The sequence below is a fragment of the Pangasianodon hypophthalmus genome, chromosome 10 (genome assembly GCF_027358585.1).
Source record: "Pangasianodon hypophthalmus isolate fPanHyp1 chromosome 10, fPanHyp1.pri, whole genome shotgun sequence".
Lineage (NCBI taxonomy): Eukaryota > Metazoa > Chordata > Actinopteri > Siluriformes > Pangasiidae > Pangasianodon > Pangasianodon hypophthalmus.
In genome coordinates this window covers 14,843,373-14,871,268 of record NC_069719.1, presented here as the reverse complement: position 1 = coordinate 14,871,268, position 27,896 = coordinate 14,843,373, and the positions used below count along the sequence as shown (strand labels likewise).

Below are 27,896 nucleotides of genomic sequence, written 5' to 3'. Positions count from 1 at the left end.
TCACTTTAAAAACCAAGTTTAATCTATTTTAACCAGGCCCAAGTGTTGTTCAGTTAAAGAGACTCAAGCAGGGTTAACACCAGTCTGTTTTGAACACTCTCCACATTCTTTGCCCACAATAAAGAGGGTCTCCCCTTCCTTGTTTTCATGAACTGTTAATGTTCCTCAGTAAAAGACTTGTTTTTATTTAACGAAAAGGGCAGTTACAGCATAGTGTCAGGTGAAAAACAAACGAGATAGTATGCTCTCTTGGTACAAATAAAACCTAATCATAAAAGTCATCAAAGTCACTGTTGTTAGTGTTGCGGGACTGAGGACGCAAGGCCATTTCAATGTCAGAGTTGGTGTCATCGGATTCGCCCCAAAAAGCTGAGAACAAAATTAAAATATATGAACAAAATTAATACGTAATCACTTCAGTATTTACAATCTCAAAACATTCAAGCAAGCACATGAAGGAGTAATATTAAACTTCCATTTATCAGCATTTAGAATCATTACATGTCCTCATCTATTAGTATGAATTAGTGTGTATGAATGAAGTGATAATAATCTTATATCTTATATACTAACGATTATGGTACAGATAGAATCTGGTTCAGCCAAGTAACTGTTATAGTAACTAATAATATGTTTCAATAAAAATAAAAGTTCTATATATATGCTTATTGACCGTTCTCTGGATGTCTCCTGGTGCTTCTCAACAAAATACAGAAAGCCTTACTACTCAATGTGTATGCATTGATAACTGCTATATAATATAGACTGTTTTCAAGATGTAAATAAGTAAGGAATAAAACACAGTGTGGCATGCTGTTATAAGAAAGCAATCAACAACGTGATGCAGCCCAACATGAAGGAAAATTTATTTATTTTCCAATAACAGCACATCCTGAAGTGTTTTGTTCCTCTTCTATGATTACATTTATTTTTATTTATTAAAGAACACCATATTTTTAAATCAGTTAAGTTACATTTAATGTTGCGGAATATTTTATGTTGTGGAACTTTGTGTTATAGCAGCTATAAACAACAGTCCCTGACCAGTCTCTCTTTTTTCCCTCTTTTGTTACAGAGTATTGAGAAAGCACAAAATCCTCTATCCTGAAGACTTTCCCACTTTGGAAAACATGCTGACTATTACACAACCTTGACACTGGAGACTCCTTCCATAAACGTTATATAATTATCTTCCTACAACCGTCTCCATATCGACAATTTAACAACATGGCTTTCATTTGTTTATTAGTAGGCTTTGATTATGTGAAGTGTTTGCCAGTGAAGTCCCGGTCAGTAAGCTGTTACTATAGAAACAATAATGTATTAGAACAAGTCCATTAATATAAACTCTGCAGGCAGCACTAATGTCAGAGCCATGCTGTTATAGAAAATGAATCAACCCCATCTGACCAGTCAGATTTGTGAATTCAACAGCGCTGGTATAATAACTTTCAAAAACTTTTTATCAAAAAGCAACATTTTTAAATGGTCATATGCAAGAACAATTATGGGTTTGCTTCAGTAATTGCACAATGCAGTGTAATTTAGACCTTCAATCCCCCTGGTAACTGCTACAATTTTGTCTTACCTTTTGACTGAACAGCAGAAAAAGCCTGGGTTTTCTTCTTTGAATCACTGCTGTAAAGAAAAAAAAAAAGAAAGTTAATAATAGGTAGGCCTAGAACTGATTTTTTTCCCCAAGATCTATCCCAAACTGTCCTAGAGAGCAATTTTGATCATGTCAAAGCAAACTTAACCATCCAGAGTCCTAGTAAAAAATCCTGCTCCTTTTTGTCATGCTCTTAAAAGAAAGGCACTCAATAGCACAAATCTTTAGCTTGTTGTTGTCAGTCATGCAGCATAGCAATCAAGACTGATGGTAATGTCTATACACTGCAAATTTCTAGCTGACAGAATTAGGTTTTTTTTTTTGCCTTGAAGCTGTTAATTGCATTATAAGACATACTGACAGCTACGCCTACAGTCTTTTCACTGCAATGATTATCAAATGAGATAGGTTAACCTATTTAAAAGCTTTTTTTAATTTAAACACTGTACTGTATATGCAATTATACACACCTATGCACCAACCCACAAAGGCACTACTTAGGCCATATGTATGACTTGCACATATCACACAGATGTTATGTAAGGACCAGATCCTCAAAACCCCATCAACAGTAACAACCCACTTGAATCCTTGAATTATCATTTAATATTCAGTTTATTATGACCACTATAAACTAATGAGAATCCATCCTTTGGTGAGACAGATGTTGGACAGCAGCCGCAAAAATTTACAATTGAATATTTTGACTGTCCCCCAATCCTCCCAGGCAAGACATTTTTAAAATATAAAATATTAAATATTTTTAAAAAAATATTACAGGACTTTTCTTTTATACAGCATTGTATTTTCTTTTATACAGGATACAAGAAATAAGAGGAAAGCAGGTATTTCTTAAAAATTCACTCTGCCACTGTTAGCAGGTTTTAACTAACCATTTTCTAATGAAAAGGAGATAAAACAATGCAGTAATGTTTTTCCACACAAAAGGACCCAGAAATTTGGAAAATTCTATTAAAAACTAAAGATAACACTAAGGATGTACATTTCTGATAAAAAACTAAACAATATAAATATATATTTTTGGAAACCTGACCAAATCGAGAGAGCTGCCATTTCACTGCTAAGGCTGTTTGCAAACGATCCGAGTGGCCAAATAAACTTCCTTGACTCCTTTTCTAATTGTGCTGAAGGACCCAGTCAAGGCCCTCTTTATTCATAAGTGTTCTGAGCAGAGGGTTGCTGGGTTCCCATAGCATCAGTGATATCTCTATGTAAATGAGTGACCCCTGGCAAGCCTTTGATCTGTAGCAATGCATATGCAAGAGCCCAAGCTACTTTTCATACAGGCTTCCTCTTCAATTTCCATCAGCGCAGGGTCTATTCAGGTCCTAACAATGTCGTCTTCGTCTTCATCTTTATCAGTGTTCTCAGCGTTATCATATACCCATATTGTTTATTCTGCTGCTTTCTCTTTTTGTCTCAGAAAGAAAGAAAGAAAGAAAGAGAAATTCTGGGTTATTCCCTGAACTATCCAGGTCAGCAGAGGAGTGATTTGCATCCATCCACATTCACGTTTCAGTCATATTGCTTAAACAACCTTAATTATTTGTACTCATTCTTGGCACTGTTGGCACTGGTCATTTTGTTTAAATGTGTGTATTCAAACACACTTTATAGTATGTGTTATCTATTACAAGAATAATCAAATATGGTTTGCTAAATAGTTTCACTACACATATTTTTATGAAATCATGCAACATTAAATTAACAGGACACAAAGCATGTACTTTAATGCTTTTTTTTTCTACTAGCTGCAGTAATGTATTTCACAAATGAAGCACGACATAGCTTCTGTTAGAAATGTTCTGCAAGGTGAAATGATTATGAACTATTTGAGATGGCTGACTAGCCTACCTGAATATACCCTTCTTTTACAATTTACTAAACTCAAGAGAAGCAAAGAAAAAGAAGAAAAGTAGTTGTTTTAATGCAGATACATGTAGATGTAGCCTTGATGAGCACAATGGTATATCAAATGTTCTCATTAATCATGTAATCACATAATAACTGCACTGATTTAGACCAAATGTCACACACAAATTACAAAACTAGAAATGTGGAAATATTGTCTCTTGTGGCCCTGAAAAAAACACTGCTGTGTTTGATAACTGAAGTATCAAATTTCTGAATCAAATTTCTGTATGCAAGCCTATATAGAATACGTTATATTCATTCATTCTTTCTCTAGTAATGTTGAAGAATAGACATTAACAAAATAAGGAGGAAAAAAGATTGCAAGTGTATTGCAAAATATGAAGCAGTATTTATTTTTAACTGTTACATCAACAACATTGCGTTCTTTTTATCTATAACTAGAACAAGCACAATTTCAGTGAGTAAAATTGGGCTATTCTTCTATATGACTTGCATGCCATGGGAACGCTCCATCAAATGCTCCTCTTCAGACAGGGACGGGTCTGATTTCAAGACATGATTACCATAGAGAGCTGCGGATGCCACTGACCCCTCCAATCTAATATTCCATTTCCATAAACATTTATGCCAGTTCATCTTGTGCTGAGGTTCACTTAATTGAGGCAACGAATCTGAATATGTAAGACTGGACCGGCAACTGTTTGGCTGTGTCTCATACACGGAGGTGAATGTAATGTGTAAAATGATGCAAATTACCACTTTGACGGAAACCTCTGTTTTACCTCCGCTGCAGTGCTTGTGTGTGTGTTTTTTTTTTTTTTTTTTTTTCTCCATCCTCTCTGTTGCACATTGTTTTGGGCATTAGGACATATTTGCAATGTTGGATGCAGAGTGCCCCAGTTCATTTCCATGCAAGCATTTGATACATTAATATATGGGACATAATATATGTGTGGGTTGCTGTTATGAATTTGAACCGAGAATAAAAAGGCAGACGACTCGCTGTATTCACTGTGCTACAGGTAAACAGACTGCTACTGTTCCATGCTTGGCATCTGGGCAGTCATTTTCATAATAACAATGATCTCACATCATTATAGTTGTGTGATTAAACATAATAAAAGGGTCTGGGAGACGAGACCGTTTCTCTGCTCTGAAATTGTTTTTGAAAAGAAACAAACATGCGGTCAAAGTCCCTGAACTACTGTGTTTATTATTATCCATCATTCATGTCACTTAACAATATCTCTCTCCTAAGAGATCAAGCAAAATGTATGATGGAACACATGCAGGTAGAATAGAAATAAGGATGGGAAAAAAAAAGACAATGAAAAAAAAATCTAATCAAATTAATTTCTTGAACTGAAGAATTTGTAAAGTATTATATATGTCAAGAATCATTCTAAACTGACATCAATTATGTATTGTAATTAGTCCCATGTGGTTAAAGAAAATTCTGCTTATTTGCCTGGGTTAAAAAAAATGTACCACCCACACAGAAATGCTAATAGCACATGCACTCTGAAACAATGTTTGTGTAAGGGTGCGAAAATGAGGCAGTGCCGCCATTCTCACCTCCTCCTACACTCATCGCAGCACTGACCTGCAGCAAGGCTGATTTCGGATTGATTAGACCTCTGCACTGCACTGCGGCCAGAGGAGGTGGGTGGGGGAATGAGGAGTGTCACAATGAGGTAATGACTCAGTGAAGAGCAGCAGCAGCGACCTCTACAGGCCACTGTCTGGAAATGACATGTTTATCCAGTAAGCCTAAATAGGACTGCTCTCTATTGGCTGAGTACAAGAACTGCAGGACTGTTATTTTTATATATATATATATATATATATATATATATATATATATATATATATATATATATATATATTTTTTTTTTTTTTTTTTTAATACACTGAAGAGGAAGCTTGCTGGGGCAGTCGAGCTGCAAGACCTTTTTTTTTGCTCGTGTAATTACAGGATCACCTCGTGTCAGAAATGTGAAATGTGACATCCTGAATTAGGCAGTGAAATATGAGGTGATGCCTGAAATTAAATGCTAAAATAGACAATGTGATATGGGAGGAGCAAACATGAAAAATAAAATAACTGAAAAGCACAATAAGCAATGTGTTGGGACATAAATAATGAGTAAACATATTTTAAAACAACATAAAACGATGTGAAATTATGCAATGGCGAGGATTTGACTTTTAATTTGACTGGCTTGTTCCGAGTCACAAAAAAGCAGAGTGACCCCCAGTGGCTGCTAGAGCTTAATGCTGCAACAAACAGCTCCCCCTCTCTCTCTCTCTCTGGCTCTCTCTCACTCACACACACACACACACACACACACCACTTCACAAGTGCCTAGCTGACAGGCCAGGCAGACTATTGTGAGTGTGTGTGTATGTAGGAATTACCTCCTGCTTCGTTGCCAACAGACAATGAATTATCAAGCATGTGTCTCACGCTGTTTGCATGGCAAATTAACATATAAGAAACTTCAGGACATAACCTCTCTCTGCATTCACTGTTACTCATTCATGTGGAGTTTGCTACTAAATAATAACATAACTAAATAATCCATGATGTGGCGCTCAGAGTCACAGCACATGCCTACAGTAGAAGAGGACACAATAGCAGCAGGAGAGGAGGAAGCTGTGGCATGCACCCCTAAACAAAGGAAGGGAACAAGTGGTCTTTACATGGAGTGCAGCTACTTTACTATCCTGCACCGTGCGTTTCATCCCTACTGGAGCACAAAGCATTGCCGATTTACACACCACAATGCCAGCAAAAGATTTAGTATGGCTCATCTTTAATAAACTGTGGCTGATCTGTTTGCTTTCCATGTCATTAATATTAATGACATGGAAAGTGTATAAAACTATCTTACAGCAAGGGGGGGAAGAGAGCAAGAGAGAGAGAGAGAGAGAGAGAGAGAGAGAGAGAGAGAGAGAGAGAGAGAGAGAGAGAGGGAGAGCAGGTAAAATAAGAAAGACCCCAATTCTCTCTAGTGCCATAATAGTGAAATGAGCAGATATAAATGTGTTAAGAGTATCTCTTGCATCTTGTATGGACTGCATGCATTTAATCTGGAAAGCTTATTAAGAGCGAGTCATTGCTATGCAAAGAAGCGCTCGACGCTTTTCTCTGCTCCTTTCAGCCGAGTGCAGTATTTGGCCAATAGGCCTGGCCCCCCGCCTCCCATTGGGCATTCATAACATGCAACATTTGCACAATGTATCTCTCAAAGGCTACTGAATAGGGGGCCTTAATACTCATGTAAACAACTGCAAACCAATTACTTAATGAATCAGCCCCACACATAATGAGGAGCAGCACAAAGGCCCATAAATGCATTTTTTGCACCAAAGCCCTGCTTTAAACTCCAATCCCTCAGCTGTAGCGTCGGCTTAACTGCCACATCGTAATTATGGCTAAGACAACAGAGAGACAGGCATAATTTTTTTTTTTTCAACTTTGGGCCCAGCCAACATGTCTTTTGATGTTGCTCATCATCTCAGTAACAAAATAACAGCAATAAGTGTGTGTGAGAGAGAGAGAGAGAAATAAACAGACAGAGAGCGAGAGAGAGAGAGAGAGAGAGAGATGAGCACATGTTTTGTAATGTTCAAGTGTAGGGCACTTGTGGAAGCAATAAAGCGCAAGAAATTGCTATGGTAAGAGGCGTTCTTAAACAGGAAAAAAAAAAAATGAAAGCGTTCACTGGAAAACTACACAACACTGAAAATCTTCTGCCTTTAAAGTGCAACTTCATATTGTACTGATTTACAACCAGACCAAGCAAACAAAAACACTGAAACCTCATCACTGAAACAGCCATCCTGAGGTCTCTCTGTGCGTCTTGCCCAACAGATTCTGAGGTGTGCGCTATAACTTGAAGCTGAAGCTCGGGGGGTTATGCAGGGTGGGTTGGGGGATTTTTTTATGATCTGAAAGCATCTCGCCCTGGAGATGGCTCATGTTTATTAATGCAGCCATTCATTGGGCAGGCCATGGCATCCATCAGAGAGCTCTGATCGAGTGTGGCCATTATGCCCTTCCCTTGGCTAATAGTGTATGCTAGCCAGGGAAAAGAGAGAGAGAGAGAGAGAGAGAGAGAGAGAGTGACAGAGAAGGAGTGGACTAGAAAAAACCCTAAACAAAAAAAGGCAGTACAGAGGGAGAGCCTGGGCCAACAGACTCCTGGCCCTTGTGTCAGCACGGCGCCCAGTAATCACATGAAATCAAAGACGATTACTCCTCATAATGTTTGCCCACCCATTACCTGCCCTAATACATCCACAGTGAAGAGGCACATCAGCACGGAGAGCCTGCTCCTCTGCATTTCATAGCTGATTGTACGTAGATTTATTGATGTGCAAGTTAAAATATTCTACACTCAAGCTTTTCTGTGATTTAAAGCTCTGATTTGGAAAGGCAATCAAATATACTACTTGCTGTGTGAAGATGCATGGTATAAAAAAAGTGTTCAGTTTGACTGATAAAAATTCATCACAGTTGCTCTATTTATAAAAACACATACAATATCATGTAAATTATTATTTGCCCATACAGTTTCTTACCGCAAGTCTTGAATAAGCCTCTTGCTGCTCCCCGTTTTTTCATTATCTGATAAACCTTAGAATGTAAAAGGAAAATCATGTGCATTACAAGCAAACGTATTATATTACTTATGAAAGTAAGGTAGTCATAACATAAAACACTTGGGTGATATGACAAAAATATAATATGATTCTTGAAAATATTACTACAAAGCACAATATGTATCTGGTAGCAAAACAGTCTAGTCACATACCTCTAAATATATACATTTTTTTATTTTAATTTTTATTATTTATAAATTAAAAAATATAATTTTGGTTTTAAATAAAATATTTTTTCTGAAAATGAGAAAAAAAAGCTAAAAAATCAAAAAAACTAAAATATTAATCTTAAAATTATATAATTTATAATATAATTTAAAATGTTTAAGATTTATTTTAACATTACATCACCTGCTTCCAATCAGTTTATAATTATTTTAAAAAAGCATGAAAATGTTTAATAAAAAAGGCATCACAATATCCACGATATCTTAGAAAAGCCTACTGTGATAAATTATATCACAATATCGATATGATAGCGTCATATTGCCCAGCCCTACCTAGTATGCTATCATACATAGAATAAACAATTCAAATATTCTTAGCAGTGTTTCCCACAGATCTGAAATATACTTTTAGGGCTAGATGGAGGACCTGATAGTCTGTTTTTATAGTTTTAAGAGTCATACTATTTCTTTCAGCACCTGAGGAACCCAAGAATCACAAAGGTGTGGGAATCATTGCTTAGGATTGTGTAAATGATCTCTGTGGTCTTCCAAAAGAGCACTTCTAGATCACTTACCTGATGGCTCTAAGTCAGAACCATCCTCCTCCTCCTCCTTCTGTGTGTTCTGCCACTGCTTCTCTTGTGTGACTGATTGTTTAAGCAGCTGATATGCTTTTGTCTCTACAAAAAAAAGATAAAAACACACACAAAACAGGCTGATCAAATATTTGCCCAAGACCTGGGTTTCCAACTTTGCAGAGCCTCCATGTTTGATGAACCAGCAGAAGCCTTTGAGAGCTCTGACGAGGAAAGAGTGGAGGTGGAAGGACAGAAAGACGAACACTAAACTATTGATTTAGTGCAGACACGCAGGCAGCCGGCTGTCGCCACGCAACAACAAGCGCCCCATCCTTTTGTGTTATCATTTATCTGGTAGACCTCAAATCAGTCAAATTGTGCTTCAGTCTCCATAACCTTTGAATGAAATAATGATAATGGTAGTACAGCTTTACCTTGGTATTCTTTTAATTAGAATTTACATTATGGGAACTATATAATGTGCCCATTTGCCTCCCGGTCACTGATGTTGAATTAAATTATTGTGAGTATATGTCTTACTGTTTTACTTTTATTTTTCAAACTTACAAAACACAGTATCACTTTCATTCTGACTACTGACAACTTTAGAAAGTTAGCTCACTGTAACATCCCGATTAGCTACACTACGTTTTAAACTACAGTGATGAGTGTCACTCACTTACCAATAATACTTAATAATGATAATTATTTAATGCCTTCAATGATTTATAATAACAAGCACAGCCGGTACCTAACAACTTCAGGATCTGGGATATGTCTGATCCAGAAATGTGCATCTTCTTCCTATATGCATGTAGTTTTTCATCAACGTAATCCAGTTGGAGCTCACCTTCCAAAAATATCTGATAGGTGGATTGGCTACTCTAAATTGTCCCTAGATGTCAATGGTTATATGAGGATTTTCTTTCCTGTCAACATCTGAATTAATTAAATATCATCTGAGCCTACGAGCCAAACTAATGTTGTGACTCCACATGTTTTTTCTTCTCATATTTATAATAAAAATAAAAATAAAAATAAAAATAAGGCAGAAAAAAAGGTGATGGGATAATGATGATAACAGAATGACAATTACAATGATCTGAATTCCATCCAAAGAAAAAGTGTTGACACTGTGATGGACTTGACTTCCTTCCAGAGTCTATTTCTGATTTGCACTCTGTGACCAATAAGTGGTCAGTAAAGGAGAATAAGATCATTATAAGCCAATCACTAATTGTAAACCCCAAAAGGATCACCAACTGACTGGCTCTTAAAATCAATCTATAACATGCAAAAAGGACATAATACACTGCAATGCCTCATTACCTCACTGATATTACTAGAACTGTTGAAATGCAACTGCCAGCAGATGAACAGTGCCTTTCCTTCCTATTTTATTCACTAAGAAAGATAACCATGTGCTAAATCTAAAGGTTGCTTTTATGTGTGCTGCAAAGTCTACAAAAACATCATTGCGCACACATAGAAATAAACACACATTAAAAAGGATTTATTTAGATGATTTGGGTGTTTACTGTGATGACTGCAAACAAAAGACCCTAGTGTCTGCCTGTAAATATCTCCGACACGGGCAGGGATAACAGAGGTGTTTTTTGTACTGCCGTGCCTTTGATTAGTGGCAGTAAGATGCTGGACTTCTTTCTTTAGGGAAGCCAGCAGATGAAAGGCACAGTATGAAATCAGATAGCCAAGTGGAATAATGGACAGTTTTACATTTCTGAGCCTGGTGCTGGGCGCTTGCTACTCTGAACTCTTAAAGACATGCCTTCACATCCAATCTTTTCAAGTCTGCCTCTAGCTGTAGAAGATAATGAGAACCAATGCCAGATCTTGTACGGCACCCCCCAGCTGGCCAGAGGACAATTAAACGGCCGCATTATGCTGCCCGAGAATCTCAGTTTAATGTCTACCAATGACAGAAGAAGGGGAAGATGAGCTTGTTTTCTCTTGTGATAATTAGAGGACCTGTTAAGCTCTTCAGCTGGAACTTTCACCTCGATCATCTTTCCACAACTGTCTATTTTTTTTCTTGGGGGGGGGGGAGTCAGCCCCCCCGTTATTCACTGACCAAGAGAAAGAACTTCCAACTGGGCGGGATTTCTGTACTGACTTTTTACCTCTAATAGGAATACTTTCCACAGGGCTTTGGTTGGTACTGTCCTCTTCATCACTTTGTTCTCCTGGAAAAAAGAAATGAGAAAAAGAAAATCATGGTGAGAGGGGGAGAGCAGGAAAGAGAGAGGAAGATGGAGAGAGAGGACTAGGACCAGGGTTGGGGGGGGGGGGTTGTTGTGCAGTCTTTGTGTATCTGAACAGCAGGACTGATGGGGACAGGGACTGGGATGGGTTTAAATGGAGAATTGAAGGTCCACTAGGCATTATTGGGGTAAAGAAATCGAATTCTGACACAGCGTTTTCTCATGAGGACCACAAAGCCCTAGCACCCTGCTCTTCTTCCAATCTTCTAGCAGAATGGAGTCACTATATTGAGACTTTCCATCATAAAACACTACAGATCAACGCTTACAAGCGTGACCTTGTCTGCCTCTGAAATACCTGCAGATTCCCTCTCTAACCTGAGTGGGCATCAAGAGCCGTAACCAGCTCACTCAATTTCCGTGTTAAGCAGGATGCTTTTTAACTTCGCTCATACCAGAACAGAGTTGATCAGCCTTTATTAATACAATTAATATTATGTAACTTTTGTTTGTAAAAGTGTTTCCTATTCTATTTTTATGTTTTTATGTCCATCAGTTGATAATGAGCATTCAATTCTGACTGATATTTTCCCCCATCCTTCTGTTGCTGTACTATGTACTATGACATATGGAATTAACAAATGAGATAGGCATTTTATCAAGAAAGGGCATCATATACCACTGCAGTTTATGAACAAAATAATCTGATAGATCTGATGTACAGACTATATTACATCTCTAGATAGGGAATGCGCATCAAACAATTACTGTATTTTCCAGGCAATAAGTCGCTCTGGACTATAAGATGCATAACTCCTAAGCTTAACTTCTTTGTTCAAATAATATTAATGTACCCAGCATTTTTTTTTATTATTTTTTTTTTTTTGCATAAGGCCTTTAAAACAGCACCTCAGAGCCACCTACTGGTACTGTGTAGCTTGTTTTGTGCCTCTTAGTGATGCCTATTTGATGAGATGAGTTACTGGCTACAGTGAGGAAAATAAAGGCCTCATCTTTACAAAGACAGTTTTTTTGCTTGTTTAAAGAGTCCTGCAATGACAAAGCTATAATAGCACAAAGTGATAATAGCAAAAACAGTGTACTGTCACACACACCGAGTTAATACGCATGGTACCTCCAGCTTAAGATATAGACATACATACCATGAACTGACATCCATATCACACTCTTTATTTGTTACAGTTTGCAAATGAAACGTCTACGAAAAATCTACATATAAAGTGCTAAGCTTGCTCACTTCCGCTATTAGCATATCTCATAGCTGTATGGTGCTCCGAGAACAAAAGCTTCAATGTAGCTAACGTTTTGTGATTCCTGTTGCTAGTTCTGATAATTACTGAAGTGAATAAATTTACTTCATGTGTTGGTGGCAAAATATTGCACATGCTAGTGTAGCATTACTACATGGTAATCTCTGACAAACAAGAATGGTACAATTAGGCAAAAATGCAAAAAGTATGACATACAGGCCCCTAAAAATAGTATTGGAACTGGAAGCCCAATTCTTCTGTTTTTGTTAAACACTGAAGATATTTGGGTCTGAGATCAAAAGATTAATATGAGACAATAAATCAGAATTTCAACTTTAATTTTCTGATATTTACATCTAGATGTGTTAAATAATTTAGAACATGACTCCTTTTGTTTGAACCAACCCATTTGTGATCCCAAATGATCAAAAAGGTTGGAACATATGACTGACAGGTGTTTTTTGTTGCCCAGGTGTACCCTGTTCGAATCATTGTTTAACCAATTAATAGCTTTGAATGTCTTGGTTTGTGTCCTGGGTTCCTCCTGTGAAGACTGCATTTGTTGTTAAAAAGGATAAACCAACACAAAGGCCAGAGAGATGTCTATGGGAGAAAAGGGAGCCAAAAGTGGGAAAATCAATCAGAGCCACTGCAATGAGCATAACCAACTATTTGGAATGTGCTGAAAAAGGAAGAACCCACTGGTCTACTAACAACCAGACATCAAACAAGTTGGCCAAGGAAAACAACAGCAGCTGATGAGAGAAACATTCTGAGAGCTGTGAAGAAAAACCCAAAAACAGTCAGTGACATCACCAACAACCTCCACAGGACAGGGGTGAAGGTATCACAATCCACTGTTCAAAGAAGACTTCGGAGTAGAAAAATAGAGGCCATACCACAAGATGCAAACCTCTCATCATCCGTAAGAATTGGAAAGCCAGACTGGAATTCGCAAAGAAACACAGAGATGCATCACAAAAGAAGAATGCCGGTGTCCCACTGACAGTTTAGTGATGTCAGTGGGTCACCGACATGATGCAGTTGTTGTAAGCAAGGGATCTGCAACCAAATATTAACTGTTATTTACTTTAAGACTATCTATTCCAATACTTTGCTCACCTAGAAACTGGGTCGTCTGCCATCAGAGGTGCCATGTTTAACACATCTAGATGTAAATATCAGGAAATGAAAGCTAAATTCAGATCCATCATCTAGCATTAATTTTTTTTTTTAATTTAAAACCCAAACATCTTCTTGTATAGAGGGAAAAAACGTGGCCTTCCCGTTCCAATACTTTCAGAGGAGACTGTATACAGCACTTTGGATTCCAAGTCGTAGCAAAACAATGGTAGTGGCAAAACATGTCTTATAGTCCAGAAAATATGAGAATGGTTCTATAGCAAGCCATACCAGTGGTTCAGAACCACTAGAAAAATTCCACATAGTGGAATATATATTCTCTCAAGATGTCTATTTGCCAAATAAATATATATATTTTTTTTAAATAATAAATGTTTTTTTAATTGTCACATTTTAACTTCTAGCATAAGTGTTTTAATTCCAATGCATCTGCAACAGACTTGTTTTTTGTTAGAAATCAGTATTCAGTATTCAACAGTGTTCTGAGCATAACTACATTTTCTGTATAACCTAGTGGAGGAGAAAATGGCAGTGTATGGCTAGCAAAAGTGTGAGTAGCTGTGGGCGTGCACTGACCGCGCGTTCCAGCGGAGCTGATGGATTTCTTGGAGGGTCTGGCCAGTTTGATCTCCGCGCTGTCATTTAAAAGCGAGGGTAAGCTGCAGGATGAGGAGTCCTCACTCTCCGCTGAGTGATGAGTCTCAGCCACATGGGTCAAAAGCCTCTTCAGCAGCACTTCGGCCTGTATCCCAACCACACACACACACACACACACACACACCTGTAACCCAACAGCAGAGAATATACTCGTCTACTCGATTTAGCATTCCTTACAGATAGAGATATCTAGAGTGACATAAATTATACCAAATTCACAATTGTCTCCAACTGTGTAACTGATAACACATTCAAATAATTGGGATGTTATCAGCTGAGGATATCCTGCCTGCCTCATCTCACTATGACATCTCTTCACAGGAAATGCAGCGAACAAGTTACAAGAAAGCAGTAGCATGACAGTTGATGGTGACTTTGAATATCTCTCCAAACGAATCACTCTTATCTAATAAAGACGTCTCTCTCTTTATTCTTCAAATCCTAACTGTCAAATCAAGAGTGCTGTTCGTAACATTTAATGAGCTTTAATCTGAAAACTCAAGCACTTCAAATATTTTATGTAATTCTAGCATTTTAGCTCCAATCTGTAGATCAGGAACCCAGATTACCAGAACAGACTCAGGCACATGCATCTGGGTTTATATTACGGTCCTGAAGCTTATTAACATAAAGCTGTATATTAGTTAATTGCAGAATGCCAAAAAAAGATTTCAGGGAACTGGTGCATTTTAAATTTGAATATTTAGTCTTGCAACGTGACATTCATGCAAAACATTTTCTGTTCTCTCAGAGCAAACAAGGCAGAGAGAGGGAAAAGCACTAATCTTCATGCTACTCTTGGCCACGAGGATGGGAGAGCTTTTGGATCACACTCTTGAGAGCTCTAGTCTTTCTCTTTCTTGTGTTTGCACATCCTCTTCACATTCACAACAGCTAGTACACTAATAATTCTCCTCAACATACTAATGTAAAAATATCATCCCATACAATTCATACATATGAAAAAAAGAGAAGGTGAAATTATCGTAAGCTAAAGGTGCATGTTTCTGGGGTTTCATTTTTGCAGTGATCATTAAAATCACTAAAATTAATAACAATTAAAATTAAAAACACTAAGGCCATCATGGCCACTATATAGTGATTTACCATTTTCAAACATGGTGATAAACAATCAGCATTTCTACCATTTCAGGTTTAAGGACAGTAGGGGAGGACTTAATAATAATAATAATATCAGCTGTGCAGTCAGGAACTAATCATAAATACTTAATTGATTTTAACTAAGTTGAACATACATTAGATTTTATTTCATATTAATGAACTCAAAACTCCATTCTCCACTGACCTTTGCAGAAAGCGATTATATCGCACGAGCCTAGTATAGACTCAGATTTCCCTTAATGTTAATTCCTATTACAGATGATACCTATAATAAAAATAATTCATCACTCAGACCCTAAGAGATGCCAGGTAAAACTCCATCTGTATTAAACACTTGTGGTATTTTAGTGCAACACTGGTATTGAGCTTTATTGTCAATAACAAAAGACACAACACCATTCAGAAAGAACACGAGTCTACACCTATTTAAGGTTGAGTGGATAGAAGCGCTACCTTGTCTGCGTAGGAGGCACTGTAGTGCACTAGGAGCGGAGTGAAGAGCTGCACGATGCTGTTGAGGGAAAGAACCTCCTGCTGCAGCAGCTGAAGGGCGTGTGTGAACCAGCGCTCCCACAGAGCAACACTATCACCAGACAGACATGACCTGAACGCACATACACACAAACACACAGGATAATAGCACTTCCCACATCATTATCATATGTATAACCGGCCAGCATTTGACATCAAACCATTGTTATAAAATTACAGATAATTACAAGGTAATAATTTATCAAACAAAAGATATACCATAAAAACGCATCCAACACATTTATTTCACAAAAGAATGCAGAAAGAGACATAAGTAACAATAACAACAAGAGAGGATACTACTCAGTACAACCTGTACTAATATTCCTTTTCATATTATTATTTAGTGGACTATATAAATGAAATGAATGCTCATTCCGTGGCTTAATCTGCACATTAATATGCAGATCATAAATTATTTTTTTTACACCTTTGTTCAATTGGGCTCAGTGTTCTGATGAACGACACTGGTGGCAATCTGCTACTATTTATCTAAACAGTCAAATTACCACAGATGTTTATAACTTCCCACTGCACAGAAAAAAGAAAAGCCAAGCAGCAGACACTACACAGCCATGCTACGGCAGCCCGCTACAGCAGCAGGGTGTAAACTACCTGATGTGTGCTGGATCTACTGCAGTGAACCAGTGTATGTTGACCAGGTCGCTGTGTAGCAGGCAGCCATGAGGTGTGTTCCATAATAACCAGGGCAACTGTTGCAGAACCACGGCTCCACACACACTCAGCTCCTCTCCTCTCAACTCTCCACGCTGACTACACAGGCTGCGGAATACATACAGTTATAATGAGCCTACATACACACAGGCTGAAACACACACACACACACACACACATTTACGTGTATTGATTCTTTTTTTGTACATGCACACACATGAAAGTGCAATCTATTTATAATAATTAATTATACACAACTTTACAAATCTATCAAAATAAGCAAAATAAGAAAATAGATCATTTTAAGATGCCATGCACATTCGTTTGCTGACACACATCCTAATTATCAGCCCCTGACTCAACAGCTAGAAGGGAGTTACTATGACAATTCACTGTGATCTGAAACCCTTTAGAAGCCAGGATTTATTGATAGAATGATGCTGGTTCCAAGTAATGGCACTTAATTTAAAGTGAGTGCTCTTAAAGACAGGATAATGCAATTTCCACTGGAGGTATAAACACTACACAGAGATGAAGAGAAGAAGACTCGAGCAAAGCAGCGAATTGTACCTAATAATCTCTCCGAGCTTCTGTTCACTGACTGCAGAGCTACTGTACAGCTCGGTGTCTCTAGCAGGGAGTCGCTCCTCAATGCTGTCTAGCAGATAAAAGAATTCCTCCATTGACAGTCTGAAAGTAAAAACAAAATGCCAGATGAGCAAACCACACCACATTTTATGTATTATCTACGTGTGCGTGTGTGCGTGCGCACATGAGCATTTCAGTTCACTAAAACAGAAGAAAAAAAATTGAACATCGAAAAAGAGCATTTTTTTGGGGAAAAAAAAATCTATAATTCATAACTAATTAGGACAGCAGACAGTTCTTATGAAACAGTCTTATAAGAATATACAGTTACAGCTAATAAAGTTGTGAATATTGTATGTTGAAATTTGAAAATGCATATTTCATGCAAACTATGAAAAATTACATGGTAAGCAAATTCAAAACTCAGCACCTGCTTTTTGCTCTTTTTTTTTAATGTCAACAAATCTTCATTATATTAATCACAGGTGCTGGTGGAAATAACTACTATATATAGTATCTTATATCTGTCTTTGTGGATCATTAGCCAGGCCCAAATCCTGAGCCCTTCCCACATGAAAGACGCAAAAAGAATTAATGACAGTCTATAACTGGTTCAGAGGTCAGAGGCCACCAAACAATCCGCTGCCTCTCTTTGACAGTTGTTTCCTGGTAACATCCCGAGTAAGCCATCCATACGAGTTACATCCATGATGCTGTGCAGAGCACAAGCCATCTGGCCAAACCCACTTCAGAGAGACTGCTGCAGCATGGGAGGAAAATCTGTTTTTACTAACTCTCTATCTCCTTCAGCAACGGACAGATCGTCTGTGTTTCTGTGTTTTATTTGGCAGAGCCATTCAAACATGACCTTTTCTAACAAACCTGCTGTGATTATGTGCTAGCTTAGCCTTTAGGGTTTTTTTCTGCAATGTGCTGCAGTCTGTATGAATATCAGATATCTTTCTTCTTTATCTGTCATGCAGGTGCATCAAATTTTTATCTAATATTTACTGGACTAGCCGATACATTTGTATTACCTCTTTGTACGACTTAAAAAGCAAGCACTAGCAAAACAAAAAGAGAACATGCAGGCTGCTGTAAAGGCCAGGATATGCTCAGACTCACACTTATGGCTTGCACTCACTAAGCTAGGAGAAGAAAAGGGGTATAGAAAAGAGCCTAATACTTATCTCTTCACAAGGCCACATATTCATACTTACACATTAGTTACATTAGTAAAATCTGAAGCTGTTGCTTGGTCAGAATTCATTTATTACAAGGTGAAATAAAGTGCACACAGATAAAATTATCTGAAACTGAAAAGAGACCTCTGATGTCAAAGAAATTGTATGTGGAAATATTCATGTGAAAATTGTAGCAGTTTGTAAAAAAAGACTCCAGTTCAGCCAAATGCATCAAAACATGGGCTAGTCAGGAGGGGTTGTAACGATGTACACAAAGATATGATATGATGATGCCTTGACACATGTTCAATACAAAAATAAGCATAGCCTGAATATGTGCCTTAGGTTTCCATTTTCAGTAACTGAAACTTAATGACACAGTGTTTGTGTGATCCATTCAGATTCTTAGCAGTATATACAAAAACAAAAGAATATAACAAAATTAAATATGGCTAAGCAATCACTGGCATGTTTCTGGGTGGTGTGTCTGAAGCACAGGGCTTTGTCCATTCTGCTGTTAGCAATTTGTGCTGTCAGAGTCACACAGCTCTCTGCAGTGCTAGATTTGTTTTCAATCCTGCATTCGCCACTACCAAATATGAACTTCCCAATAGGTGTAATTTCTTTAGCCCAGAAAGAATCAGTGAGGAAAGATTATGATAAAATATGATGTATCATTACACCCTTACTAGTCAGTTTGCTACACATTTCACTATAGGGAAAAAAAAAAAATATATATATATATATATATATATATATATAATTTTTTTTTTTTTTTTTATATATATATATATATATATTTTTTTTTTTTTTTGAGCGGAATATCACAGATATACTGAGCAATCCAAGAGCTGATATCCTGTAGATACACCTGCCTTGTTTTTAAACATTTTTTACTGTTATTAGGCACACCAACCTGAAAAGCTCCACCATGCATGTTATAATTATGTACAGTTTATAGATGATTTTTTTCCATGCACAATTTCTGTTAGTCACCATTGACCCTTCATCAGTGAAGGGTAAATGTGTAGTTTTGGTATGTTGCATTATACTCAATCCATTAGTGATAAGCTGGGGGTTAAAAAAGCCAGTACCTCCATTGTATCTGACACTGGCTTTGTAGTGTGTGTGGTGCTGGAAGGAGAGTGTCAGTTCTGTGCTGATAAATACCACCCAAATAACATCTGGTCAGCAGTGGTCTGTTTCCACTGATGGATGTGGGAGGAGAGGTTGCCAAATTATGCATCGCAACAGATGGGCTACAGTGACTTATAAACTAAGTGAATGTTTTTTGAAGAATTCCAAAATGGTTACTATCAGATTAAATTTTTTATGAATAAAAAAACCTTATTTATCTATCAAATATAATATTTCCTGCTAAATTCCATGGTCAATAAAAAGCTGTCCACAATGAACATAAAGCAGCTCAGCTGGTAATACACACAGAAAACAGAAGTATCAATCTGGAATCAAATACACTGCCGAGCAATTCTCTACAATCACATTATTTAAACTGGTGGACATCATCTCATGGGCTCTCTTCCTAAAGTGCTGCCCACACTCCCATTCCTCTGAACACTCGGAAAGTGTCAAGAAATTGTCGACTCTACTGCGAGCAACTCTCCCGAGCAGAAAATTGCTCTGTTATAGCATTATCAGGGATTAGGGCAATAATGTTGGACTCGGGGTCTAAGCCTTCCCTACATGATGTCCTGGAGCTGCCACTGAGTTGCAATGAGTGAAGCCCTATGAAGCATGACCCTAGTTCATCAAATTCCCACAGACAGACATACAGAGGAGCGCGCACACACTCACACACACACACACACACTAACCTGAATTCACACATATAGACACTCACAGCACTGAAACAGTAAAAAGTGCTGGCAATTGTTGTGCTTTGCCTGATTCTTCAAAGAACTCTCTTGTGGACTTCTCAGTCACTAATAATAAACGTTTTGGCTCCTTCAGCTGCTGCTCTGTACTGTTCTACTGCAGTAAAACGTATGATTTAAAACTCTAAGATCATTCCCTGAAACTGATATTTGGGTAAAGGTAAGAAAATGAGTATACTGCATAAAATCTGTCTTGTACTGCTATTACAGACCATTGTAAAGCAATTTTTTTGAGAAATTTCATAAAGTACTACCTATGTTCTGGCTTTGGGAAAAGAGGTTCTCCAGTCTCCACTCCAGTTTTTGACTTTTCTCTCTCATGAATGGGTGTGACACTCTTGATGGGTTTGTGCTGCTCATGGAGGCTATCACCAAGTGAAACTGAAACATCTCTGCTGGAGTTAAGTGAAAGTTCAGGTGTGACCTCTGCATCAGAGCTACCAATACTGGAGCTTCTGCTTTTACTCTGATCTGAAAGCACACAAACATACTCAACATTTCAACATTCAACATCTAACAAGAGATCAAACAACTGGTAAAAACACCAGCTCAACCTACTAAAATTCTGTTTGTGATGTAATGGTTTGCGATAACAACAGAACATTGCCCTCTTATGCACATTAAAACAAGTATAGCATAAATAAGTCAAAATGTCTAACCTGGAATGGGTGTATGACGTTGTTGTGCCGACTCAGGTTCTGCCTGCTCTCTATTGTTCCTGCTCACAGAGGAGCCTGCTGTGTGAGTGGTATCTGGTGAGGCGCACTGGCTGGGATGGTGCTGCAATGACACGCTGCTCTGTGGCCTGCTCGCGTTTCCGTGATGAGAGCACACTCCAGATGCCTTCAAGGTCACGTGAGTAGAAGCCAGCTGTTCTGACCCACACACCTCTACTTTTCTCACACATGAATCACAATCACACACCAGCTGCCTTTCAGGGAAATCATTGGAGTTTAGAATGTCATCAGATAAAGATTTGTTGCCGCTGGGTTTTGAAATTGGGGCGTTCATCAAAGGGCTGCTTTGTAGCAAAGAAGATGAAGGGTGATTAGGTTTTGGCTCTATCAGTGAATGTGAGCTCATGATGCCATCCTCCACCAAAGTGTCTTTGAGGGGTTGCCAACCCATTAAGGTGATAGCAGGTTGAGACGATGTTCGCCCGGTGCTGAGAGAAAGAGACCTGCTTTGTTCCTGCTAATTATTTGGAGAGAGAGAGAAAAATAGGAATGACTCAAAATGCATTAATGAACTCTGGAAGAACTTCTCTCAAAAATGTGTGGGAAGAATTACTGACATCCCTAAATAATTTTTACATTACTTACATACACATGTGTGTGATAATTTTGAAAGCAGTATTGTGTATAAAAATTTGCCCTTAACAAAAACCTTTATTCTTGAAACAGTAGAGTGTTAAAATAAATCTATACTTTATACCCATATTTTTAAGATATCACTTATTGCATGTGGTATTCATCTTTTTCACAGGATCTTCCAATAATTCTAGCATTGTCTGTAGATCATGAAGACATAAACATACAGGAACACCACCTACTGTAGTATAGTGTGGGATCTCAGGCATGCACTGAATATAATTTACTATTATTTTAACATTGATAGACTCCCCAAAGAGGGCCCTATGTTGTCAACAGGGTGTTGTTCCAGACATAAAGATTTAGCTTTTTTCCTTTCTTTCTTAAATTTACTAATCCAAGCCTAATAGCTTTGCTTCCTTAACAATCATTAAGAAAATAATTCAGGTTACGCTGGCTCCTTTCCCAATAAATTCAAAACCAAAGGGTTTCAAAGGGCCATTTTTAAGACATTCAATTTGGGTAAAGGTTAGATTTCTTCTCCAATCATCTTTTCAGCTGAGTGTAGTGAGATCTCTGTCTTAACTTTTAATCTTCAGAAATGTTTTACTCCCACGCTCTGATTCATGCCTGCAATGGTACTATGGCACTATGGAGAAAAATCTGCAACACAAAATAACAAAACGCATGGCTTCTGTGTCTTTTCTGATAAGGGTCTTAAATACCAAACAGTTAGCTGCTTAATAACATCCACTGTAAACCGCAAGGCCTGCCCGGCAGATCCAGTGGTATAAAAAAAAAAAAGAAAAAAGAGAGAGTGAGAGAGGAAGGAAAAGTTAATTTCTTGGCTGAGTGATTTCATCGCTAGCTGCAGGGCAAAGTAGAAAGTGTTTTGCTAAAGTAGCAATTGATTCTTCTATCAATCTGTGGCACGCGCCTGCTCTTCCAAGGAAAGTATTAAATATGAAAATCATATCCCGTTATCATGGCTTCCCAGCTTTCAGGCTGGTAAGCTCCCCTAATGAATACTGCTGCCTCGGGGACATGCGCGCAGCCAGCAGTGGCGTGTATGCATAATGGAGTGATTCCTCCCGTCTCTGCTCATTGTAATATTGCCAGGCTTGAGGGGGGGAGGGAGGACACACAGTCACAAGTGACTGCTTGAGACAACATGCTCCAAGTCATTATGAGCCGTCTTCCACATTTCATCTGAAAGCGCTCAAATCGCTTGAAGTGACGGAAAGAAGCAGCCGCAGGATTCAACTACATTTGTGGCCCAAGCACAGCATGCTGGATTAGACACCTGTGCTACCACAGATATGGTGACAAAACCATAGCGTCTACATACCAGCTATTTTGGTTCTGCAGGACTACAGACTGAAGCGTAGTTTAATTGGTCGTAATCACAGATGGCTAATATAACTGTTTACTGCTAAGCAGTAAGCAGCAAAATACTGAGGCTAAAAAAGACAGCAGACAGTCAATGCTCTTTGCATAAAGGTAGTCACTACAAGTCCTGCTTTCAAGAGCTCCATAAAAATGTGTAACATTTTGGTTTAAAGCCTGCAATACTGCTTTATAAAATTAAAAAGAATCATTTCAGCTCCAAGAACATCACAGTAATTAGCTCAAGCACTTCCCAAATACCTTTTGATCGTAAATTAATTGCAGCCTTTGAACACCAATATGCTACATAAAATGTAAAAATAAAAGTGTCTACTGAAGAAGAACTGCAGAGTAATGGATATGCTAGCTTATATTATTTTTCTCTCTCATTCTCTTTTCTTTTCACTAAAAAAAGTGAAATGGTGATATCTCTCATCAAATGCAGAGATAGCTTTGTAAACTTTCAAAGCTGGAAATGCCCAATAATGGTTTAGGAAAGCTCTTACCTTTTGTGTTTCAAGACCTTTTTTGCGTTCCCTCATCTTCCCCTCCTCTGGAAGCCTTGCAATGCGATTTTTACATTCCTGCTGTATAAAATTTAATCTATTTAGCAATTAACCAAGATGTTCCAGCTCATCCAAGTCAACAACAATAATTTAAAAAGGCTTTTTTAAAAACACCTACATATGAGCAAGCTTTAATACTGTAATTTGTATCAATGCAGTGGCAACCTTTTACATGAAGACCTACAGTATACATGTCTTGCATAATTCATATACGTTATAGATGAGTATAACTCAACTTCAGTGGAGCACATGTTTACTCCTCACTTCAACACATACTTAAAGCCGTACAGCGTTAACTTGAAAAAACGAGGAGAAAGAGGAGAATTAGGTTTATCTCTGGAAGTGTAGTCACTTGGTGTGGATATTCCCCTCTGAGTGCCCTTAACACTGCCTGCCAGGGCTCTTCATCAATCCTGTGGTTAGTCAGAATGACTGTCTTAATCCAAATTTCAATTAAAAAGCCTAATGGCAGCAGTGAGGACACTGGGATTACCTCCAGCCTGCCACTTCATTTGCCTAAGACAATAGCGGCTCCACAAACAAGCACAATTCGTTACATTTTCGCAATAACTTCCTAAATAATTACACACAAATAACAGCACTATAGACATACGAGTGTACAGAGACAGAAGGAGGAAGACAGGACAGATTTGTATACATCAGTGCTGTACAACTGTGGTATCCTTGTAACAAAGGATTCAACTATTTTTCAATTGAGCAAATAATCCAAGCTACATTTAACCAGGTATCTGTAGCAATTTGTGCTTTTAACTATCAATAATGATCAACAACCTTCAGAAATCCAGTGCTCTCCTTAATTAAAAATCCACAAATATAATCTAGACACATTAAAACAAAGACTGTCTTTCTTTTTTTTTTTTTTTAGAGAAGAGGATTTCCAGAGGTACTTTAGCATCTAAATAGTGGGCAATTAATTTGGGGTGGTATAATTAAACAATTTGGCAAATTTGCTATTAAGCTGTTGAGCACTGTTCAGTTTTAAGTGATAATCGACCACAGCTATTGTTTTCTTTTTCTCATTTTCCTTGACGTGATAAATGGTAGTGTTGGAGTGTTTACTCTTCTTAAAGTGTACAGAGTTTATGAATTAGACAAATGCGAATGAGAATCAGACAGTGATACTGGATTATAAGCAGCAGGTTAACTGAAGCTGAGAAATATTACTGCTCATGTTGCAAAAACAGTTTGCATGTAGGGCTGTTACAGTGTATGATCAGACTGTGTAAAATGCATTTCCATGTTGTTTCCATCTTTTTTTTTTGCTCACCGCACCTCTTGTCCTCACAGCCACTCTTTATTTTATCTTATAATTAAAAAGTGATAAATTCTGACAATGTAAGCGATTTTATGGAAAGGTCATTCTCAAAATTAGCATTTAGTAAAAAGATTCCATCGGATCCTGTGTGTGTGTGTGTATGTGTGTGTGTGTGTGGGTGGGGGGGGTCATGTTTTTCTATTATCTCCCACCAAAACAAAACAAAGTTTTACAGAAACAAAACCAAAACAAAAACTGAATTTAAAATGCAGAACAATTAAATATAGACATAATTCCAAGTGGTTCAGGTAAGTTACTGAGTTTCTAGCAGCGGTATTTCCTACATACATGTTATGATCACGTGACCTACTAATGGTGCAACATGTTTACAAAAAAGCAATCATAATAAAAGTCAAAAATTGTATTAAAATGAGGTGAATGTAGTATGCATGGAAATGTGTGACAACCATGTGTACATAGCGAAGACACGCCCATCTATCCCATGCAAATCAATCACAACTACTACAGACATCCTCCTGGAAGATTACTTAACAGACTGGAAATTTTATCCTACAGAAAGATTTTTGGTTTTTGTTATATAAAAAAAAATATAAGTGCAAAAAGACTTTTCTACAAATATTTCACAAAAATATTTCCTTAAATTTTCACTACCAGTTTGTGCATTTTTTTTAAATGGTCTATTAAGACCATGATATTTTTATACTAGGTCAACATACCATGCACCTTTCAAACCAAACAGCTTTACGTGTATGAAAACCTATGAAAGGATCATAGAACATCCAACAGACATGCATTACATCTGCATTTGGACAACTAGATCAAAAAAATTTCGTTTTTTTGAAGGACAGACTATCAGAAAATCCTTGGGTCACACAATGACCCATTGGTTTGCAAATAGTGTCTGATCTTAATCAAATGCGAAATTCAAACCCCCGACAGTGAATAAGATAAATACCAGCTCTTATAATGTAATTCATAATCAGAACTCTGCAGAACAGTTGGCAAGAAAAATACCTTCAAGTGATGCAGTACAGTATAGTCTACAGAGAATTCCTTTGCTTTTAATACAAGGCTCTCGGCACTTCTCAGAAGCTCAAGGTTACGAGTCTTTGCTTGCTGCTCTCTCTTACACAGCTCCTTATGATACTGCCGCATCTTGGTGCATTTTAGCCTGGCCCTGAGGGGAAGGAAAAACACAACATAACAAGGGTGCCAGTAATTCTGGAGCTGATTTTATAAAAATCCTATTACATAGGTTTGCATTTGGTGTCAAGCTGTATCAGTTAGCCAGTATATATACCTGATCAAAAACTAATAGCAGCTTCTGCCAATCATTGCAAGAGTGATAATGAACTAAAATGGTGCTCAAATTAATTGAAGACTAACTACAAATTCCTGCTAATGGCTTTGGACATTTAATTGCTACTCAATGGCAAAAATGCTTTTTGCTTAAAAAAAGGTCAAAAAGGGAAAATTACGGAAAAAGTCTGTATTTAGATCATGAAGGCTGATTCACTAACCTCTTGCATATTTCCTGCCCAAACACCATTGCAAAAATGTTTGTTTGCGTCCATGAATTTAGTAGAGACTCACAAAAACAAATAGGTCTCCAGCACTTGTGTTAAGAGCCATCATATCATACATGAGTGAGAAGAGGCTAGTTATCTAATTGTCCTAAAACAAAAGTTTCTGTGTGAAGTCCAATTCATACAACATAACACATGGGTCATTCACCTGATCAGGATTTAGCTCTCTTCATGATGTTTTAACTAAACAACTATTTTTTTTAGTTGTATAATCAGCAGAGAATGGTTTATATAGGGATCACAAGCACGTTTATTTTACTATCTTCCACTGACGATTATTAATGCAGCTAATTATTGTTATGCCTACACCTAAACCTAACCTTAACCTCAGTATCCAAATGAAAACCTTCTGGCCCTTTTAGTGGAGTTATTTATTTGTTTGTTTTAAAATAAAACATTCAGTTTTTATTTTACAGAAAAGTCTCCAGAAGGTCAAAACTGTCTGATCTTTCTATCTGTATGGGGGCATTTGGTCCATCAAAATATATATCCATGTTCTCTCTCTCTCTCTCTCTCTCTCTCTCTCTCTCTCTCTCACACACACACACACAAGCAAAAGCAAAACAAGGCACTCACAGCCTTTCTTCTGATCTTGAGTAGGTGAACAACTCTTCCTCCAACTCATGCCTTCTTTTTTCCCTGAAATAAAAAAAATCATGCTCTTCATTAATTAATTCATGTACGTTTGGAGCTTTAAGAGGCGTTTCTCTGGCCATTCTCTTCAGAGTTCTTGCAAGACAGTAGTATTAGCTAGTCCAGTGCCTGACTATAAACACTCATGATATTCAGATGTTATAAAGCAGTAAGTCAGGCAGCTCGCAGTGAGCTACAGTAGAGCTGTCACACCAAACACGCTGCTATAGAGAGAACCTGTAAACAACACCCACCTCTCTTAATAAGCGCCTAATAATGTGCGCCTAGCTAGCTAAAAAAAAAAACTAGCTAGTTTAGTATTTTCTACCTTCTCACGTTTAAAACACTTGTTTATAGTTCTACTAGTTAAGTCAGTAAACTCTATCCACTGCAAACTCGAACTGTAGCTATACACTCTATAGGAAGCTAGTTAGCTAACAGCCTAGCAAAGTCACTTTCCCAAACTAACGTTAGCTAGCTAGCGGTACAGATGCACATTGCTAAGCAACGGCATTAAAGCCATTTAGCAAAGCTGTACGCTACAGTATCTGCTTTCCAGCTGTTCAGTTAGCACGAGCAGGCTAGTGTCCTTCTCTGCTGTATCACACACTGACTTCTCAATCAGGGCTTGACTCTTCCTTTCTTCTTCAACAGCTTCGTTCGCTAGCTGAAATAATGTATGAACCTTCTTACCTTTCGTGTATACTCTTCTGAATAGATCCAACAGTTTCGAAGTATTCAGAAGTGCAAAAAGCCATTACAGGTTAGCTGAAACCCCCGTAAGAGAGCTAGCACAGTAGCGTTAGCTATGCCCCAAACTGCAGCTAAACAGTGCATCTAAGCTTGTGTTAGCAGCGGTTGCCATGTGTACTGCGACACACACACACACACACACACACACACACACACACA

The 27,896-nt window shown here is 37.8% G+C and overlaps 1 protein-coding gene across 5 annotated transcripts; it reads right to left on the bottom strand.

Annotated features, from left to right (window-relative positions):
• kiz (kizuna centrosomal protein) lies at nt 1-27,896 on the bottom strand. 5 transcript variants are annotated; one of them, XR_008302542.1, is made up of 16 exons: nt 27,678-27,896; nt 26,928-26,990; nt 25,780-25,942; nt 23,409-23,489; nt 20,866-21,400; nt 20,461-20,677; nt 17,110-17,229; nt 16,480-16,647; nt 15,787-15,937; nt 14,131-14,296; nt 11,060-11,122; nt 8,916-9,020; nt 8,093-8,147; nt 2,915-3,040; nt 1,589-1,638; nt 295-369 (listed from the first exon to the last, which is right to left on the bottom strand). XR_008302542.1 is itself a non-coding variant. In XM_026934055.3 (15 exons), the coding sequence occupies exons 1-15, from the start codon at nt 27,740-27,742 to the stop codon at nt 266-268; spliced, it is 2,103 nt and encodes a 700-aa protein (XP_026789856.3). In that variant the 5' UTR covers nt 27,743-27,896; the 3' UTR covers nt 1-265. The 5 variants fall into 5 exon arrangements, 4 of the variants coding, with proteins under 4 accessions (XP_026789856.3, XP_026789855.3, XP_026789853.3 ...); XM_026934055.3 differs by lacking the exon at nt 2,915-3,040 and having other exon boundaries at nt 1-369; nt 1,589-1,635; XM_026934054.3 differs by lacking the exon at nt 2,915-3,040 and having other exon boundaries at nt 1-369; nt 23,409-23,486.